This window comes from Humulus lupulus, chromosome 7 (assembly GCF_963169125.1).
Source record: "Humulus lupulus chromosome 7, drHumLupu1.1, whole genome shotgun sequence".
NCBI lineage: Eukaryota > Viridiplantae > Streptophyta > Magnoliopsida > Rosales > Cannabaceae > Humulus > Humulus lupulus.
This window is the reverse complement of record NC_084799.1, coordinates 85,663,603-85,683,499: the sequence shown is the minus strand read 5'-3', so window position 1 is coordinate 85,683,499 and position 19,897 is coordinate 85,663,603. Positions and strand designations below refer to the sequence as shown.

Below are 19,897 nucleotides of genomic sequence, written 5' to 3'. Positions count from 1 at the left end.
GCGACCGTACTTCCAGGCATACCCCATTAAAGTCCTTACCGACCAGCCCTTACGTCAAGTCTTGCAGAAGCCGGAGTCATTTGGTCGGCTACTTAAATGGGCGGTTGAATTGGGCCAATTCGAAATCAAGTATCAACCAAGATCTGCTATTAAGGGTTAGGCTTTGGCGGATTTCATTGCCGAATGTACTGGGATTGCTGATATTCCCGACCATCAAGAGCGTGTAACTGGGCAGAGAGAGGATCTTCCTCCTTGGCAACTTTTTGTTGATGGGTCGTCAAACGAACATCATTCGGGAGCAGGAATTATATTATTCATGCCAGAGAAGCACCAAATTCATTGCGCATTAAGATTCGAATTCAACGCTTCTAATAATGAGGCGGAGTATGAAGCCCTCCTAGCAGGCTTGCGCTTGGCTAGAGATGTTCGTGCCCGGTCGGTTGAAGTGAACAGTGATTCCCAATTGGTGGTCTACCAAGTCTTAGGGGAATATCAAGCAAGGGGCCTACGCATGATGGCGTACTTGAATAAGACCAAGGATCTGCTAGCACAATTCAAGGAGTATATTATTAAGCTGGTACCACGGGAGCAGAACTCTAACGCAGACGCTCTAGCAAAACTAGCTAGTGCAAAAGATGCCGAAACTCTGAATATAGTACCGGTGGAATACTTGGCAGAGCCGAGCATTAATGAACAAGAAGCCATGCCCATCACAATAGTCGACACTTGGATGACACCCATCATTGCTTACCTTGAGCAAGGAATCCTCCCAGATGATCGTAATGAAGCAAAGAAGATTATGAGGCAAGCTACTAGGTACATTATGATGGATGGGATGTTGTATAAAAGAGGGTACTCTTTGCCTCTACTCAGGTGCATAGCACCCGACCAGTCAAAAAACTTATTGGCTGAAGTGCACGAGGGATTCTGTAGAGATCATGCTGGGGGGCAGAGTCTATCTAAAAAGATTTTGCGGCAAGGATTTTTCTTGCCTACAATGAATGAAGATTCCATGAAATACGTGAATAAGTGTGATAAATGCCAGAGATTTTATAAAGTACCCAGGGCGCCTCCAAATGTCTTGAAGCAAATGCAGAGCCCATGGCCTTTTGCAGTATAGGGCATTGATCTGATCGGGAAATTACCCAAAGGGAAAGGAGGAGTACAGTTTGCAGTAGTAGCTGTGGATTATTTCACCAAGTGGACCGAAGCCGAACCACTAGCCACGATCACCTCAAAGAAAGTGTTAGACTTTATGGTTAAGAATATAATATGTCGCTATGGTCTGCCCAGGAAGATAGTGTCTGACAATGACACTAAGTTCGACTGTGACATATTTACCGATTTCTGCACTCGACATTGGATCACGAAAAGTTTCACCTTAGTAGCACATCCACAAGCCAATGGGCAAGTTGAAGCCATAAACAAAACTTTGAAGGATACTCTAAAAAAGCGTCTAGAGCGAGCTAAGGGTGCTTGGGCAGAAGAATTACCAAAAGTCCTTTGGTCATACAGGACTACTGCCCGGATAACAACTGATCATACCCCCTTTTCCTTAGCATATGGGTATGAGGCCATGTTACTTGTGGAAGTAGACCCACCATCTCATCGGAGAACCATGTATGACCAGGAGGAGAATCACCAGTTGCTAGCTGAATCTTTAGATTTCCTTGAGGAGAGACGAGAAAAAGCAAGCTTGAGAGTTGCTGCTGATAAGCAAAAGGTGGCCCGCTATTTTAATTCCAAAGTCAGAGATCGAAAGTTCCAAGTCGGAGATTTGGTCCTCAGGAAGGTGTTCATCAGAGACCCGGCGGCTGGAGTACTAGGACCAAACTGGGAGGGACCGTATCAAATTGAGCAAGTCTTGCCAGCCGGCACTTACAAACTTGCTCGATTAAATGGAGAGCTGATCATAAACTATTGGAATGGCGATCACTTGAGGAAATATTATCAATAAATACTGCTTACAGAGTAGTAGCTTTGTATCAAGTGTTTAACTTGTTATTTAAGTTTGTTTGTGAACTGGCTATTTGCTAACCAGTCATATTATTTTGAACAATGTTATTTTGTTTGAGACTCGTAATTAGATACGTTTTGTCCTTTTTTTTACGGGTAATAAAAGAGATCACGCACAGCGCGGTCGAATCTTGCTACAAATTTTGCATATGTATTGATTATTCTTGCTTAGACAGTGTTCAACTGTCATTACAACTTAAAACAAAAAAAGGTTTTCTAAAAGAAATACTGGGCAGTGTTCAACTGGTCAGTATCCATCAGATGAATGACCAACGTTTAAATAGTTGCATGTTTTTGCAGTGTTTAACTGCTGAAATATCTTTTGTATATTCAATGTGTTTCACGAGTAATAACTGCTCGGACAAATTTGGTCATGTAGCAAGTGATCAAGGATTTTTTAACCCTCAATCACTTGGGGGGCACATAGGGTATACTAATATACACTTCAACACAGGCAATAAGAACACGAGCAAGGATGTTTGTTTTCAGGCTGACTTGTAAATCTTTGAAGTCAAAAGGGTCGTTAAGCTAACTTGTTTTAAAAAGCTTAATTAACTTGGAATTTTTTTCAAAACTTTAAGTTAGAAGCAGATATTCGTGTGACAATAAACATTATGCTCATAAAATATTAGAGCAATAAGAGTGTGAGAAAGTATACTTAGTATGGACTTATGAAATGTCTAGAATTTCTAAGTTAGAAAACTAAGTACTCACATGAAAATATAAGGCATCTATGCAATAAAACTTTTAAAAGATTAAGTCCATAAAAGTAAAGTGTTCATAGCTCGGCCATACGAGCAAAAGTGCAGTAGCAAAATACAAATTAAAGGTCCACTAGTCAGTTGGTCGAATGAAGGCCTCTCTGGTCAGATGGGAGCTCACTGGTCGGCTATGGCAGGTTGATCAACGCCTTCCTCAGCATCAGTTGCTTCTTCCGGTCGGAATGACAGCGTGGGGGAAAAAGGTGTGATGCCAGCAGGATTAGCTGCTTCCTCAGCAACCTTTGCCTCACATTTCGCAAGCTCTTCTGCCTTGGCCTCCTCTATGAGAAAGTCGAGGTTGAGAGGCTTGTTCAGCTTCCACACCTGGTAAAAGCAGTTGAAACAGATTTCCTCGTAGCGAGCAAGATCAACTTCTTTCTCTCGCTTTAGCTCCTCATTCTCGCGAGTCAATTCCTCATTCTCACGAGTCAGTTGCTCCAGCTGATCCGTCAACGACTTGTTGATTTGGATTTGTTTTTGGTCCCCCTAAGAGACTCATTTCGCTCAGCCATGGTCTTCTCTGCCTGCTCCACCTTGGATTTGAGATCCTTTTCCAAAGAAGTTAAAGTCTCCACTCTAGCTTGAGCTCCCACTAGTTGATCATTTAAGACCTTGATCAATTCCTTATAGTCTACTGCTTGGTGTTGAGCGTGACTGATGGTGATGAGCGATTGCAAGGAAAACAGGAGGTTACTACAAGTAAAAATATTAATAACAAACTGTCTTGTGATAAAATACTTACATTCATAAGCTGAGCGAGCCCTCTTTGTAAGACGACTTCAACACTAAGCCGAGGTAAGGATTCAAAGCTTTAAATCATTGAAGCATCATGGAGAGTCTGATCAAGCAGTTCCTTCCCAATATTACCATCAGTGCAAAGGGCCTCACTCAAGCCAGTCAGGCGAGTAGGGGTTAGGCTCGCAGAGGGAGGAATCGACGAAGGGGTCAGCTGTGGGATTGTAATCAACTCCTCGGGTTGTCTCCCTTGGCTGGGCGAGGTTGTCCTTGGAAATTTGCTTGGGGGGTGGAGCCACTTCCTTCCCCAGATTTCCTCTTTTGGGCAACAGAGGTGTTGAATTGCCTAAACATATCTGAATCTGCAAAAGAGTAAACACAAGATTTGTTAGAAAAAAATAAAGCAATATGTGGATTAATACTTTACAACTACCAGACAGCTCTATAAATCCCATATAACCAAGTTATTTAAAATCAAACATCTCACTATGACTACTAGACCTGAGTTTAGGATTTGGTCAAGGAAGTCATCCTCTTCATCAGATGATGAGTTTAAGTCTCTATGAAGCTGGATGGTCTTTCCTTTCCCAGGCTGTGTGGGAATAACACGTCTGCGTTGGTCCTCTGGCTGGGGGTTCCCTAATGATAAGGTCACCTGGTCTGCGAGAGTGGGGAGATGGTCCAGGAGAGAACTAATCGGTCACTACCTCAGTATCGGCGTTGGACTGGTCGGTTGCGTTCGCCTCCTTAGTAGTACTCTCTACCATGATGTTCTGGTTACTTGGTAATAGTCCCACCATCTGAAGATTATCCACAATAACCAACTCTTTCACATTTTTCTCCTCGGTGCACATATTAGCCAACTCCTCTGCTCGGGAACACATTTCTTTGGTAGGCAAGGGCTGGTGAAACGGACCCGCGTGTGTAAAGGCCAGGTTGTTGGCTTTGATATCTGAAGTGAGAAAATACTCTGTATAGTATTTTCCAGGATTCGACTTATGAGCAATACCATGGAGGTATTTAATCCCTTTATGCCTATGGAAGAGGTGGAAAAAACCTGTATTCTTGTGGCTCAGGTTGGTTCTGAAGTCGATTAGATAGTGTATTTCATGAAGAGTGGGTGGATCCCAGCCTTGCAGAAAGTAAAGGATGTATAGAGCGGACAATACCTGAATCCCATTGGAGCAATTTGGAAGGGAGAGACGTTGAAATAGTCTGCTACTGACCGGAAGAAGGAATGTAGCGGGATGGTAGCTCCTGCATACACATGGTGCCTAGACCAGGCACAGTAAGGTCCGCCAGGCTTGTTGGCTCTCTGATGAGGGCGCGGACATATCATGTTAACCCCTCTCAGGCCCAAGGCTTGGATGTGTTTGTCGAACATCCCGGGGTTAAGTTTCGAGGGTTTGGCTGTAAACCAAGAAGATGTTTCTTCTCCTTCTTTTCTTGGTTTTTGAACAGCTAAATGCTGGATCTCGGTAGTAAATTTCTGAGTAATTTTTCTCCGAGGCTTACTGGGTTTTTGCGTCTGGCGGGGTGGTCTTGAAGAAGTCGCAGTTCGGACCTCACTGCGTTCCACCACTTTCTGTACCGCTCTGCGAGCTACCTGAGGGTCCTGGTCCTGTGGAAGTCTGTTAGATTTCTTTACGCTCATTTCTGACTGTTCAGCCTGTTGATTAAGGAACTGCTCTTCGTGGAGGAAATATAAGGCTGATCGGGGGAGGATCTTTTTAAAACGGCAAAGGCGATCCTCGAAGGTGCGACTGCTAGGAGACTTCGATGAAGAGTCGCTGCTTTGAGGAGTATCGCTCAATTGCGGGATGGAAGTGTCAGAGTTTGTATGGTTGTCACCTCCCCTGTAGTCGAAGCGATTCATTTACAAAAAATAAATAAGGGGAGGTGAGTAACCAAACAAATATAAGTCAATTGATTTAGGAAAAATATTTATTTACTACTCAGGAAATATTTTATTGGGTAGTAAAAATATTTTACTCCCTAGAATGAACGTGTGTGAAGAAAAAAAATAATGCATGAATTATTTTTTGAAAATCCTAAGGCTTGGGAGCGTGTAAGACCGATCGGGTGAGGCCACTCTCGAGCGGGTGTTGGTGCGTGTCCGAGTGGACCGTGCCTGTCCAAGTAGTTGTTGCCGAGGCACCCGAGGACTAAGCCGAGGCATCCGAGCGGATGCTGGGGTTCCGAGCGCATGCGCGTGTCTGTGCAGCTGCGTGTCTTCCAAGCGGACCGTGCCTAGCCGAGGGGCTATTACCGTACGTCAGAGGATCCAGAAGACGCGCATCCGAGCAGATCGTGCCTAGCCAAGGGGCTGTTGCCGTGCGTCCGAGTGATTGCGTCGAGGCATCCGAGGGGCTGGGGTTGGTCCGATTAGATGGAGAGTTGATCTGAGGGGCTAGGGTTGGTCTGATCGGATGGATAGTTGGTCCGAGGGGTCGGTGGGCATAAAAATCAAGGCGAATCTCTTTGTGTCCGAACAGCCTAAAAAAATCTATGGCAAATCGGCCATGAATGTACAACCCTAAACCCATTTTGAAAAACAAAAGCCCTAAATTCCATAGGACACAAACACAATTCCTCATCCAAAATACACAAAAACAAGATCAAAAGGGGTGATTTGAAAGGTTTCAAATGTTCTAAGAGGCCCTATATATCATCCATTCCCCATAAACCCATATATGTGATTTAGGTTGAATAATTCATTTTTCTTTAAATTTCTATGAAATTGAAGATAAAATTGAGTTACTCATAACCTAAACAACATCAAAACAGCCACAAAACACATTGCATTTCAAAGATTCATACATAAATTCCAGGGGAAAGTTTCAAAGGAGGGTTTCGGCCTACACATATTTTTTCCTTAAGCTTTGAAAAAAAAAAACAACATAAGTGGAGATGAAGAAGAAGGACTTACCCAATCTTGAAGAACCTTTGGATTTGCTTGAAGAAATTGGAGCTTTTCCTTGAAATCTTTGAACTTTCGGCCAAGAAGAAATCTATGGGGTATTCGGCCAAAGAGGGAAAAAGAGGAAAGATGAGAGAAATTTTTTGCTCTTTTTTGCTTATGAGAGTATGAGCACATATGGGTCTATTTAAAGAAAAAAAAGTGGAAATTGCCACTTATTTTTAGACCCTTGGAATTCCTTGAGTATGTTTTCTCCCCACGATTGTGAGCAGTTAATTCCAGTGATCGTGGTCTGCTATGGAGTCGTGGTCTATTGCATGGGCGGGAAAATGAACAGTTGGATTTTTTTTATTGTGCCGTCAGCAGTAGAGAAAAAAGTTTATTATGTGAGAACATCATATAATAAACTTGGGGGGCAAATCTTATCCCCAAAATTTGAAAACGATGACGTGGCAATAAAAGTGACAAATGGCAAGGAATGGTTGGGTAATCTGGCTTAGGAGTGACCCGGTAGACCAGTGAAGATATTTGACTGACCAGTCATGACCATGGCCGACCATTCACATGCTTGTCCGCCCAGTCATGACCTTGGCCGACCGGATAGGTGCATGTCTGCCCAGTCATGTCCTTGGCCGACCGGACAGGTGCATGTCCGCCCAGTCAGGTGCTTGTCCGCCCAGTCAGGTACATGTCCGCCCAGTCAGGTGCATGTCCGCCCAGTAAGGTGCTTGTCCGACCAGTGAAGGTTTGGCCGACCAGTGAGGAATTTTGGCCCTTCAGTTTTCCTCCTAAGTGTGATGTGGATCGACTAAACAGAGCAGGGCTACGCAAAAGATCCCAGAAACGGCTTCAACAAGAATCGGTCTTACCTGCGCGGGAATCTTTCAGATTATCCCATAAATATAGTGTATCGTTGTATTTTGAATATTATTATTAATTAAATATAGTGAGAATAACAAAATATCCCGATTATGGGGGACATCATCTGTACGATCCTGAGCCTATAAATACCAGGCTCATGGCATCATAAAGAGGGTTCAGATTTGAATTTTCTAGAGAGAGTAATTCTATCTTGAGAGAACTCTTGTATTCTTTTAATCTGCACTGAAGAAACTCAGTTGACTCAGGCTCATCTGATCTTGAGTGTAGATCTATAATCATAACTCTAAGTGGATTAGGCTATTACCAACACATTGGGGCTGAACCACTATAAAAATTGTCTGTGTCGTATATTTCTCTTGAAGGTTTTTGTCGTTTTGACGTCTACACGTCGTTGGCCAAAAACGCGGTCAACACCTGTTAACCCAATTAAATGTCTAATACCCAAAATACCCCTTTACTCGCCCCGAGTCGGGTATTGGGTCTCGTTGTGACTTTCCCGCTAACTTGCTCCCTAGGATCGCCTCATGCCGAGTAACCCAAATAAACCCACATAATAATGTGGTCTCTCACATAGTTCACATAATTACATTTAATATAACAATTAAGCACATAAATTCTCATATTGCCATCCTGGCCCCCTAATCAAGGCCCTAAGCCTTATTAGGTAATCTTGGGACGTTACATCCTCAATCTGCTTGTTTGCCCTAGCGAGATGGCTTCTTAGCTGCATGTTTTCCATCTCGATGGCAGTCAGATAGCCTGGATTAGGATTTGGCGGTAACGACGCCGAACTCCCAGTATCGCCCTGACCCACCGATTGTTTTCCTGGACGTTGCTAAACATCCAGACCCCTTTCATTGGGAATAATGGTATGATGGGCCTCCTGCCCACCAGACTATTCTGTCTCATTATCGTACATTGAGCGAGTGAGCACCATGATGAAAGTTGACTGGAACTTGTAAAGCACTAATTTACTCTCAATGAAAGCACCAAACTATTGACGCAGTTTTTAGTCAATAATATATTAAGAAATAAAATGGGTGGATTAGTGCTTGATGGTAAACCGTAATGAAATAATGAGAACCTACTCAAAAGCACAGAACTTGTAACGCCCTGGATAGCCAAGACCGCTACACTGTGTACTTGTAAAGTGCAAGACTTGCTAATCAAGTCATTAATTTAAAAACGTGTCATTAGCTTAAGTGTTCTAGGGTTAAAAGACATTTTGGTCTCAAAAGATATACTTTATAAATCATAAACAGTTTTCAGAAGGGATCCCCAAAAGATCAGTGATTAAAGCTGGTTTACAAATCTCAAAAGTTAAAAGTATATATTAGCCATACTAAGGCAAAATACAAGGTTCTGGTCCTCTTGTCCCTGTAACCTCCTCAACCGTGGCGGCTGAGCGGCCTGCCATGTACACTCACCCTGCAGAGCTCTCCAATCAAGGCTGATCGATCTTGCCTTTCCCTTTACCTGCACCACGCAGCACCCGTGAGCTGAGGCCCAGCAAGAAAACAACATACACAACATATATATATATATGGCAATCTCAAACAGACATTCTAGTAAGCATGTCCAGTTATCAAATCCATAGCATATAGGCATATTTCATGGTACAAGCAACTTTAACCACACTTAGGATATTCAACAATCTCATTTATAGCCAAGTACAACATTCAATCTACACAAATACTAGGGCCGACACCTTAGGCCGCACCCTCTGTTTATCCCACTGACTCTGGCCCGCTTAAACCGAGCTCAGTGCATAATAAGCTGTCATCGGATACCAGTGTCCGAGCCGTGCCAAACGCACAAGTTAACCGTGGCTCGCTTAGGCCGATGGTTACAATTTACATGGAATAATACCATTCTTTCAATCATTTATATTAGGGAGCCCTTAGTCCCGTTCAAATATTCAACCGAGTGTAGTTTTTTTACCTTTAGTCTGTACGGTTATTGATTATGAGCAACGCCCCTCAAGCACGATCTGATCTCGAGCCTAAGCCTTTATCACCTAGTCACAACCAAAGTATAGGGTTCCATTAATACTCGAATATAGGTTTCCGGTTACAAAGCTGACTCCCGGGACTCCAAATTCCACCAAGCACGGTGGTGAAATCAATCCCGAGCATACTAGACCACTTTCCCATGCCTAAAACCCTCAAAAGCTCATGTGTGCAACCAAGGGCTGCAGCCCTTGAAGATTAGCCACAGCCCTTGCCTCAAAACAGAACCAATGCCATCTTAAACAAAACACGCGACGCGGCCCTTGCTTTGGGCGCCGCGGCGCCCTCCCATGGCCGAGCCTCCTTGGCCCTTTTTCATCCTAGGGCCGCAGCGCTCTAGAATAGAGTCGTGGCCCTTCCCTTCGTGCCCAGAAAACCCATCATTTTAAAGCCTAAAACCTCAACCAAAACCACCCCTAAGCTTCCTACTTTAACACCCAACAAATTCCCAACTCATGCCACACAATTTCAACAGAAATTCAGCTCAATAAACCATAGAAGATTCGCCTCCAACCCTTGAGACTCTAAGAACACAAACACCCTGTTATAACCAGTCAAAACTCAAACTCAAATCATTAATTCATGAAACAAAGCTTACCTTCTTGATTGAACTCCCCCTTAGCCAAAACTCAGCTAATTCCAAGGATTTCCCCTGCTCAATTCCACCCTAATCATCAATTGAACAATACCTCAATACCCAGCTGAGAACTCAAGGTTAAACTTCAGATGAGATAGGATTTAATCCTTACCTTAGCTTGATTTGTTCCTTGATTGCTTGCTGTGCTAAACCTCTAAGTTGCCCCTGATTTCCTCTAAGTTCCAACAATTCTTTAGCTTCAATTTCCCCAATTCCCTTGAGAGTTTCTAGTTGGTTTCCTTTGTTTTTCTTGAGAGTGAGGGAGTATAACCAGCTGAGGGGAAAAAGATAATGTCGGTCTAATTTTCTAAAGGCTTCCTAAGTCTATCTTATTCATTAAGCTAATCTCAGGGCTCGGGGTGCCGTAACCGTCCTCGAGGCCAAAACGGTAAAATCCCCCAATATTCCCGCTTAGACATCCTAACCTCAAATATATCTCCATATATTTATTTTCATAACCCGATAGTCCAAATCGCTACTCGATACCTAAAATACCCCTGACTTGTCCAAAGTCATATCGTAAGTCCCGTTGTGACTTTTCCCGCTATCTGACTCTAGGATCGTCTCGAGTTGCGCTCTATGAACCTGGCCACATAATAATGTGGTTCTCACATATATCACATAAATATTCATATTATCACATAATATCATTAATCACATATGCACACATTAAAGTCAATAATATTCACTCTAATCCCAATTATGCCCTCCCGGCACACTAATCAAGGCCCTTAAGCCTTATTAGCGAATTTGGGTTGTTACAGAACTTTTACGTGGTTCAGTGGTTAAAATCCACCTAGTCCACGAGTCAATATTATTACTGTTTCTCTCTCTATTTTGGCAGAGTTTCGGTCATACAGAATAATTGGTCCCCCTCCCTGTCCAATATTCCTAGTATTTATAAAGGAATTCCATGGACAGGTTTAGGTAACCGTGTAAATAAAGCACGTAATTATATATGGTATGTAATTAATACAAATTATTCCATTTACGTTGGGATATGATTTGATAATAGAATAAATATGCTTCCGCTATCTCGGGTAATAAATGATATACATATGATACAGCCTGGTCATTAATGAGCATATGAAGAATTCCCGAGTCTCTTGGGATCCTTCAGTATGCGTTATATCTAGGTCATCACGAGCTGAACATCTCACCCGAGCTTGTGCTTGACAGCTATCTGACTCCTAGCTCATGCTTGACAGCTATCTGACCATTATGAGTCTCGAGCTGCTCACATGGTTGATAAAAAATTATACACAAATAAACATAGAAATGGAATAAATAAAAACCCTAGCCGCCCATAGAGAAAGGAAGAAGAGAGAGGAGGTCTGAGAAAAGGAAAGGTTTTTTGGCTCTCGCTGAAGCTCTGGTCACATGTCCCGACATGCCGTCTGGCCTTTGGCATAGAGCCAAGTGGGGTGGCTTCGACTTTGAATGCCCTTCATGTTGTATGTGGTAGTTTTGGCGCTTTTGGTTTGAAAGTGATAAATCTGCAGTTGTGGAGTTGGCTAGTTTTCTCCCTTTTGGTTGTGTGTCGGGCTATGCGACATAGGTCTACTCGAAGAAGCTTCGTGTTGGTTTCATCCGGCGATAGTGGTGAGACTCTTGGCTGGAAGTTGGAGTGTAATGGGGCTTCATCTACTTGGAATGATAATGGGTAGTGAGATTTTTTCGCTTGTTGTTGATGTCATTTCTATATTTTATTATTGATGCTACTTTAGTTGGTTTTGTTGTGTTATTTATCTTGTTACTGATTTTGTGGGATCTTTGTTTGTAGTTTGTTTTCTTGTGTGGGATTTGGTAGTAAGTACTATAGGTGTTTCTCATTTCCAACTATTCTGTATAGTTTGGAACTTATTAATGATCATGACTTTGGCTTGTATGTCGTTTTTATGCTGATATTATTGGCTTATGTTCCTGTTATTGCTTGCCCCTCGCCCTCAGGGATAGATTTTCCATATTGGCTTATGAGAGTCCGGGTCTTACTCTCAATATATATATATAGGGAACGACTATAGCACATCCCTTTATTTGTGACACTGGTGCATCATTTTTCTTTTTTCGGCACCTGGATAGATATAATCCAAATTTTTTTTATATGACGGTGTACATTGTAGGTATTTAGAATATCCTGTAAATTTTCAAGAAATTCGGAATAGTTTACGAAGCAGAAAACAGAGTTCAAACTGTCAAATTTTACACGAGTACACAAAAAACAGGCATGAGTGCAACATACAGTTTAGATCATGTTTCGGTACCATAATTTATTAAGAATTTCTTGAAACTTTGTAGGATATTTTAGATAGCTATAATGTACACCATCATATAAAAAAATTTGGGATTATAACTATTCAGGTGCCGAAATAGAAAAAAATGCAGCGGTGTTGCAAAAAAAGGGATGTGTTGTAGGCGTTCCCTATATATATATGAGAATTCTCCTATAGGGCTTCACTTTAAGCCCTACCGGTGGGGCTCTCAGTGTTCTCGACCCGTGAATACTTTTCGCGCGTGATTTTTTTGTATAACCGTGTATATTGTAGCTATTTAGAGCATCCTGCAAATTTTTCAGAAAATTCCGAATAGTTTACAGTACCGAAAACTAAGTTCAAACATGTTGTTGCACGCGTGACTAATTTTTTTTATGCGAGTGGAAATCAACATGTTTAAACCTAGTTTTCGGTACTGTAAACTATTCAGAATTTTCTGAAAATTTGCAGGATGCTCTAAATAACTACAATATACACGGTCATAAAAAATTCGCGCTGAAAACTGTTCACGGGTCGAGAAATACTGAGAGCTCCATCAGTAGGCTTAAAGTGAAGCCCCTATAGAAGAATTGTCCTATATATATGTTGTTCAAATATGTTGTTTTCCACGCGCATAAAAAAAATTAGTCACGCGTGCAACAACATGTTTGAACTTAGTTTTCGGTACTGTAAACTATTCAAAATTTTCTAAAAATTTGTAGGATGCTCTAAATAACTACAATATACACGGTCATAAAAAAATTGTGCCGAAAACTGTTCACGGGTCGAGACCACTGAGAGCCTCATCGGTAGGTTTTAAAGTGAAACCCTTATAAGAGAATTCCCCTATATATATATATATATATAAATAATCGGGTGGCTCGCTCGTATGATTGGGTGTGTGGAATAAAAAGGAGTTGTTCAAATCCTATTGTATAAAAACGATGAAAAAAAAACTAAAGGGAACTCACTTGACAATTATATACACAACTACTATTCACATTAATGTATTAAAATACATCAAAAGATTTGTAAACATTAATTTAAGGCTGATTTAAAAATGAGTTTTTTCCTTGAGAATTATAATTGTTGCCCTTTATGTCCAAACCAATGGCGTTAAAAAATTGTTCGAAATGGAAACGTGGGGCCTGAGTAGACCCACATAAATATGCCACGTGGCGGTGTAGCAAGGAAGAACACTGGTCAGTACCTTAAAATAGTGTTTGCAGTGAAGAAGTTGTATTGATTGACCAAAGAGGAGCGGTGTTTCGTCTGCCCCCAAAGATTTTAATGCAAAACCTTTTAATTTATTACTCTCGACTCGACTCGACTCGACTCAACTCAACTCATACCTGCTCTTTTTTTAAACTCTACTCTATACTCTCTCTTTCTCTCTCTCTCTCATCTCAGTCTCCTGTTTGACCAACCTGTACCTGTACCCCACTCTCCCACCATTAATTTATTTTCATTTTTGTTAGGTCCTTCCTTCATTCTTGGTTTCAGTTCTGATTGTGGTTTTGCACTTCGTACATTGCTGCTTTGGCCCTTGTGAATTCAGATCTCTCAGCACATTGCCATTGTGCTGAAGAAAAGGGAAAAATTTGAGCTTGGTTCGTTGTGGAAATGGCTTTCTTTGTTAGATGGGATGTGGTGAGAAGATTGATTGAAATTTGAAAGGTTGCCCATTTGAAAGAAGCTGTTCTTTTATACTGTTTTCGTCTCTGTTGTTGATTTTGGAAAGTGGGTTTCTACAACCGAGGAAAAAGATTTGAGCTTGGAGTCTGGAAAATGGGTTTTGCAGATTTATGGAGTTTTTACTAGAGTTTGACTGAAATGACTCGAGGTTTGTGTTCTATTCCATTTCTGATACTACTTGCTTTTTTTGGGGTGCCAAATTTAATGAATAGTCTCTATCTTGATGCCTTTGGAGTTAGGGCGTCTTGTCCAAGTTTATTTAAAATTTTGAACGAGCAATGTGGGTGAGATTAAATGTGTTTTAATTGAATAATTTGCACTCCTTTGTGCTAGCTAATTGTTGTTATGCTGCTATTAATTCATCTCAAAAAATAATATCGTTTTAGATTTTAAACATGATTGCACATTTAGGATTCAAGTATGACAGAATCTAACCCAATTATGGATATGGGGTTTTTTGCTTCTGATTTTGAATTGCACAGTTGTTTTAGGTTTTTAAAAAGGAAAGCATGGAAGTTGAGAAAAAACGTTCAAAGGGGGGTTTTCTTAACTTGTTTGATTGGAATGGGAAATCTCGTAAGAAGCTTTTCACAAACAACTTGGAAGAGTTACCTGGTAACATTTCTTTTCTCTTGATTTTTATGATATACCAATGTTTGGACCAGCTTTTTTGGTTGAGCATTGTGATTCATTGGTGTTCTAAAACATACTGCCCTTTTAGGTTCACAAGTGTCAAAACAAGGAAAAGAAGACGAGGAGAATCTCCCCAAGTCGACCGTCTACAAGGTGGGAAGCAAATCGTCCCTTTTTCCCCTTGTTACCTTTCTTATTTTCTTCAACTAGATTTGGTTTTGAATGCATTGCTTATTTTCTTCTACTGGTTTTAGTTTTAATTACCTTATTTTCTTGTACTGGTTGTTTTGATATTTTTCTTTTCTTGTGTGTTTGTCATAATGTTGTATTTTCAGGTAGATGTTGTTGAGAATGAAGCAAGTTCGAGTACTAAAGGTAGTAATGACTGGACTTCTGCTTCATGGGCAACTAGTGATGATGGAGGTGGGAGCAGAGCCCCTAGTGTAGTTGCTAGACTTATGGGTTTAGATTCATTGCCAAGTTCAAATGTCGCTGAGCCCTCTAGTTCTGCCCCATTGTCGAACGTGTGCTTGCTTAGAGCAGCTCATCATGACAGGACTAATTTATGGAATGATTTTTATTCCATGGAGGGTGGATATGTGCCCAAGCATGATACGTTTTCTAGGAACCCTGTAGAATCTAGGTTGCAGAGGCAGCAGAACCGACCAATTGAGAGGTTTCGAACTGAAGTTCTACCTCCAAAATCTGCTAAATCAATTCCGTTTACTCACCATAAGCTGTTGTCACCTATAAAAAATCCTGGGTTCATTCCAACAAAAAATGCGACTTATATTATGGAAGCAGCTGCAAAGATAATTGAGGCGAGTCCCAGGGCATCTTCAAAGAGCAAAATGACCAGCATAGGGGCTTCTTCAGTTCCCTTGAGAATTCGGGATTTAAAAGAGAAGATGGAAGCTGCAAATAAAGCATCTGATTCTGAAAATCCCAGGGAGACCAGCTCTTTAAAGTTTAATAAAGCACAGTATATGAATAAGACTACAAGTGGTTCAGAATATGTGCTAGTAACTCGAGCTTCTATGGATTCCGAAAAACGGAATTTTAACAACTCCAGAGACAAGGGAAGATCAGTATCACTTGCCCAACAAGCAAAGACCAATGTTCAGAGAAGGGAGGGGTCAACTTCTTGTGGCAATAAGAACTCTATGAAACTGAAGGAACATAAGGAAGTGAAGTCAAGCCAGTTACACAAGTGCCAATCTAGCTTGCATAGATCTTCACAGAAAAGAAATTCTGCACAGAGCAGTAACAATGTGCTCAGGCAGAATAACCAGAAACAGAACTCTGTCTCTAATAAAGATAAGTTGACAGAAAAAGGTTCGGTTTCCAATCATTCAGCCAGAAGAACTAGGTCTTCTAATTGTTCAATTGATTCAAATAAGACTGTGAATAAGGTTGCAGTAAACTCCAAAACTGGATCCAGAAAGATGGGCTCTGTGGCAACTGCTACCCAGAGAGATACTTCATCATCCACAGTTAAAAATTTCTCCCGGAAGAAAAGGTCTGTTTGTCAGGATGCTAATTTAGAAGATTCTCTTGCAGATAATTCACCAATCAGTGAAGGGGAAAGGTCTATAAAGTGCAATGTCACTATGGATTCCTGCCCCAGTATGAGTGCAGATAACAGAAAGCAGGGCATGGATGTAATTTCATTCACATTTAACTCTCCCCTGAAAAAATCCCCAAGTGAATCCTGGTCATGTGGTCAAGTCATGATGGAGAAGAGATTTGGTATTAACTCTATCAATGACAAAGATCCTGATCTCTACTCAAAAAGCTTCACATTATCTTCCCCTGGATTGAATGTGATAGGAGCTGATTCCTTGAGTGTACTTTTGGAACAGAAGCTTCAGGAACTAGCATCTAAAGTTCAATCATATCAGTCGAACCTTGTCAGAGAGGAGAGTTCTGCTAGTTGTGCATCTGGGTCTCAAGATTTCAATTTGCCAAGCACCACATCAAGAGGCAAGCAATTTCAAAGGGATGGCACATACAACTGTGGTTCTCCTTCTGTTGATGGCCCAAAGAATAATATGAACCAGCAATGGCAGGTCTGTTTCCTTTGGTTATGTCTTTCTACTGTAGTTTGGTATTTTATTCTTGATGTCTTTATCCTCGAATTTCAACCTTTACACTTTCTGTCATTTATTATGATTGCAAAATGAGATATTCAACTTTCAATTCCGTTTAGAGTCGGACTATTAATATTGTCAAATTAGATCAAAGAACAAGACACTAGAGTATAGTATAGAATTCTATTTAAATCTGATCTATTGCTTTGTTGAATCCTTATTATACTAGTCAAATTAAAAAATTCTGATGAGTAATGCTGTAGGACCACTTAGTATTCATTTTAATTTGTTGAGTACAAACTATAAAGGATAGAAGGGAATTTTTTTTTTTTAAGAAAATCTAATATTAAGGGATTAGGAATTGCCACCTTGCGTGAGCAAACCATATGGTTGACCATTTGAGCTATTCCTCTTGGGTAAGGGTAAAAAATAATTTAAAGAGAGTATGTAGAAGAGTATTAAGAAATTAATTAGAGAGATGGATATAGAAGACAAGTAAAAAAAGAAAACATTATAATTTTTTAATCAATTAATTAAAAAGGAGATCAATTCAATCAGATCCTTATGTATCTGCCCATATGAGGGTTAATTCGAGTGGTTAGGTTCAGGATTTGCTCCCACGAGGTCTGGGTTCGATTTTGCACAGCAATTTGTTAGAATTTTTGGTTTCTCAAAGATTGTAGGCTTAGGGTTCAATGGGAAGACAAATGGAGGACTATAAAAGAGGCAAATAAACTTAACTCGGAAACTTACCATAAGAACTCATACCAAACAATACTTGCTCAACATACAATAAATTTTCTTTTTAATTTTAGACAAGCCAAATAGTTGATAACAAAAGATAGATTTTAAAAGTAAAAAAAATAATGAGGTAACAACAAAGTCTAATTATGTAAGATCTTGTTCAGCATCATTATTATTTTTCGTTTTACATTAGTTTCCTTCAATCTATTTTTAATTTAAAACTTTCCTTATTTTTTTTAGGCATATTTCCTGATTTCTGCTTTCCGTTTTTAAGTATTGCTTTGCTACAATTATTTAGCAGTAAAATTTCAGGCTTCTTCTAGTACGAGTTTCTATGAATATTTTTCTGCTGCCAAGAATTTTACTAGTTTTCAGTATTTTTTTTTGTTTGGCCCTTATTGATGAGAGCTTTGCCATTTTAATTCATTTGCATTATGCAGATGTCTTTAAATTGCTAAACTAATCAAGGTTTGTTGATCACTTTCAGGGATTTGAAAGGATGGAAGAGCCTAGTGTAAGCAGCAACAACCATGCAATTGGAAGACGATTAGATTATCAAGATCTTAGTCCGGAATCAAGTTGCGAATACTCATTCGAAAGTGGAAGTTCTGCAGATAACCGAAGCAGTGCCAGAGGTACCATTTCTTCAATGTGAATCTTGTATCCCTGAATTTAATGAAAGAAAATTCTTGGAGAATTGTTGATTTTTCCATAGGAATTTAAGTAGAACTATGACTTGGGTTTCTCTGAAACTTACCAGTGGGTGAAAAATAAAATAGAAATGAGTATTGTAGCACTTGAATTATTTTGCCGAGTACAGTACAAGTCAGACATATTTTTGGGATTGTTTGTTAATTGTTACTACTTACTTACTAGATGACTTTTTTAGAAATTTATTGACAAGGCAATTAATGAGATGGGATGGGATATGACTGCATATTATAGTAGAGGAGGGTAACAATTTTGTCTTCGTGCAATGGTGCATAAACTTTGTTCTTTTTTAGTCCTCGTATGACAAGACATTTTAATCTTTTACCATCCTTTTACAGGAAGCAAGGGATACCCATTAGCTGAAGTTCAAACCTCAGCATATGGCGAGACAGAATCGTCTGACTCAATCTCTTTTAGTTCCACAAGGAATGTCAGTGGAAAGCAAATGACTGGAAGATTTGGTTGTATAGACTATGATAGACCAAGCAACTGGGAACTGGAGTATGTGAGAGACATACTCAACAATGCTGAATTAGCACTGGAAGATTTTGCATTGGGTGATGCTAACAAGGTCATCTCCCCAACTCTATTTGATGAACTCGAGAATGAAGAAAATTTTACAGAAAGGAATGAAGAAGAGTGTTCAAAGCTTGGACGAAAGGTTTTGTTTGATTGTGTAAATGAATCCCTGGAATTGCGAAGCCAGCAAATGTTCATTGGAACATGCTCTAGAAAAGGTAGGCTGGCTCCAAGGAAGGAATGGTTGGCTGAGGAAATTCATGAAGAGATTTCGGGTTGGAAAGATATGGCGGACTTGATGGTGGATGACCTTGTGGACAAAGACATGAGCACAGGGATTGGAAGATGGCTTGATTTTGACAATGAAGCATTTGAGGAAGGTGTAGAGGTTGAAAAGGGAGTGTTAACCTCCTTGTTAGATGAGTTGGTTTCTGATTTAATGGTCTTTTAATCTCCCCCTATTGGTGTTCTTAAACTTAAACTCCAATGGGGGCAGCTTGCATCAAGTTGAAAGTCTCAACTGATTGCTCTTGTATTACTTTCCATGTTATCTAGTTTCAGTACAATATTTTCCCTTCAAAATTAATTTAATCCAAAGTGGCACATTGGTCCCCAAGTCACTACTTGCCAAAATTTCTGTGATTATCTGTTTGTGTACCAAATATCATAACGGCCCAAATTGTCGATTCATCATACAAGTACTCAAGTACCCTAAAATCTAAATGACCCCTTTAGCATAATCAAAAAAATTTGGGCCTAGAGAAACCATTTGTGCCATGAGTTACTTATGAGTTATGATGACTCATCTTATAGCTCTTCAAGAAAAATTGTACTATTCTTGGTGAGGGTTCCAACCAAGGTGTGTTTTTGTTTCTTCGGTAGTAGGACCTTATATTGTAATGAGAGCTCTCCATCAATCAAACCATCTGTCTCTAAGTGGAACAAGCTATTATCATTAACATTATCTTCCTCTTAAGAGCCAGCTTTTTTCAGGCTGGAGACCTCATCAAACTACTGCCCCTCTGCCCAGGGAAGGCTTTCAAAGATTCGATTAGTCATGATTGACCACCATGTCATATAATTTTTTTTATGGTATCAAGATCAAATCCAAGATCTTGGACTAGTGAAGACAAGTGACATCATTAGTACATATAACACCCATGGAACATTAGTACATATACATTTATTAAATAAAATGTATATGCATATCTGTCACCTTATCATCAATATCATTTTATTGTAACAATAAAACAATTGGGTTTAGAGTTTTGACAATAACACCCAATGTTTGTT

General features: G+C 40.2%; 1 protein-coding gene across 2 annotated transcripts; it reads left to right on the top strand.

Moving 5' to 3' along the window:
• The first annotated feature begins 13,478 nt into the window (after nucleotides 1-13,478).
• On the top strand, nucleotides 13,479-19,220 carry LOC133788410 (uncharacterized). Of its 2 annotated transcripts, none has more exons than XM_062225884.1 (6): nucleotides 13,479-14,055; nucleotides 14,399-14,522; nucleotides 14,629-14,693; nucleotides 14,876-16,609; nucleotides 17,862-18,009; nucleotides 18,424-19,220. In XM_062225884.1, the coding sequence occupies exons 2-6, from the start codon at nucleotides 14,417-14,419 to the stop codon at nucleotides 19,053-19,055; spliced, it is 2,685 nt and encodes an 894-aa protein (XP_062081868.1). In that variant the 5' UTR covers nucleotides 13,479-14,055; nucleotides 14,399-14,416; the 3' UTR covers nucleotides 19,056-19,220. The 2 variants fall into 2 exon arrangements, with proteins under 2 accessions (XP_062081868.1, XP_062081867.1); XM_062225883.1 differs by having other exon boundaries at nucleotides 14,390-14,522.
• The last annotated feature ends 677 nt before the right edge of the window (nucleotides 19,221-19,897 follow it).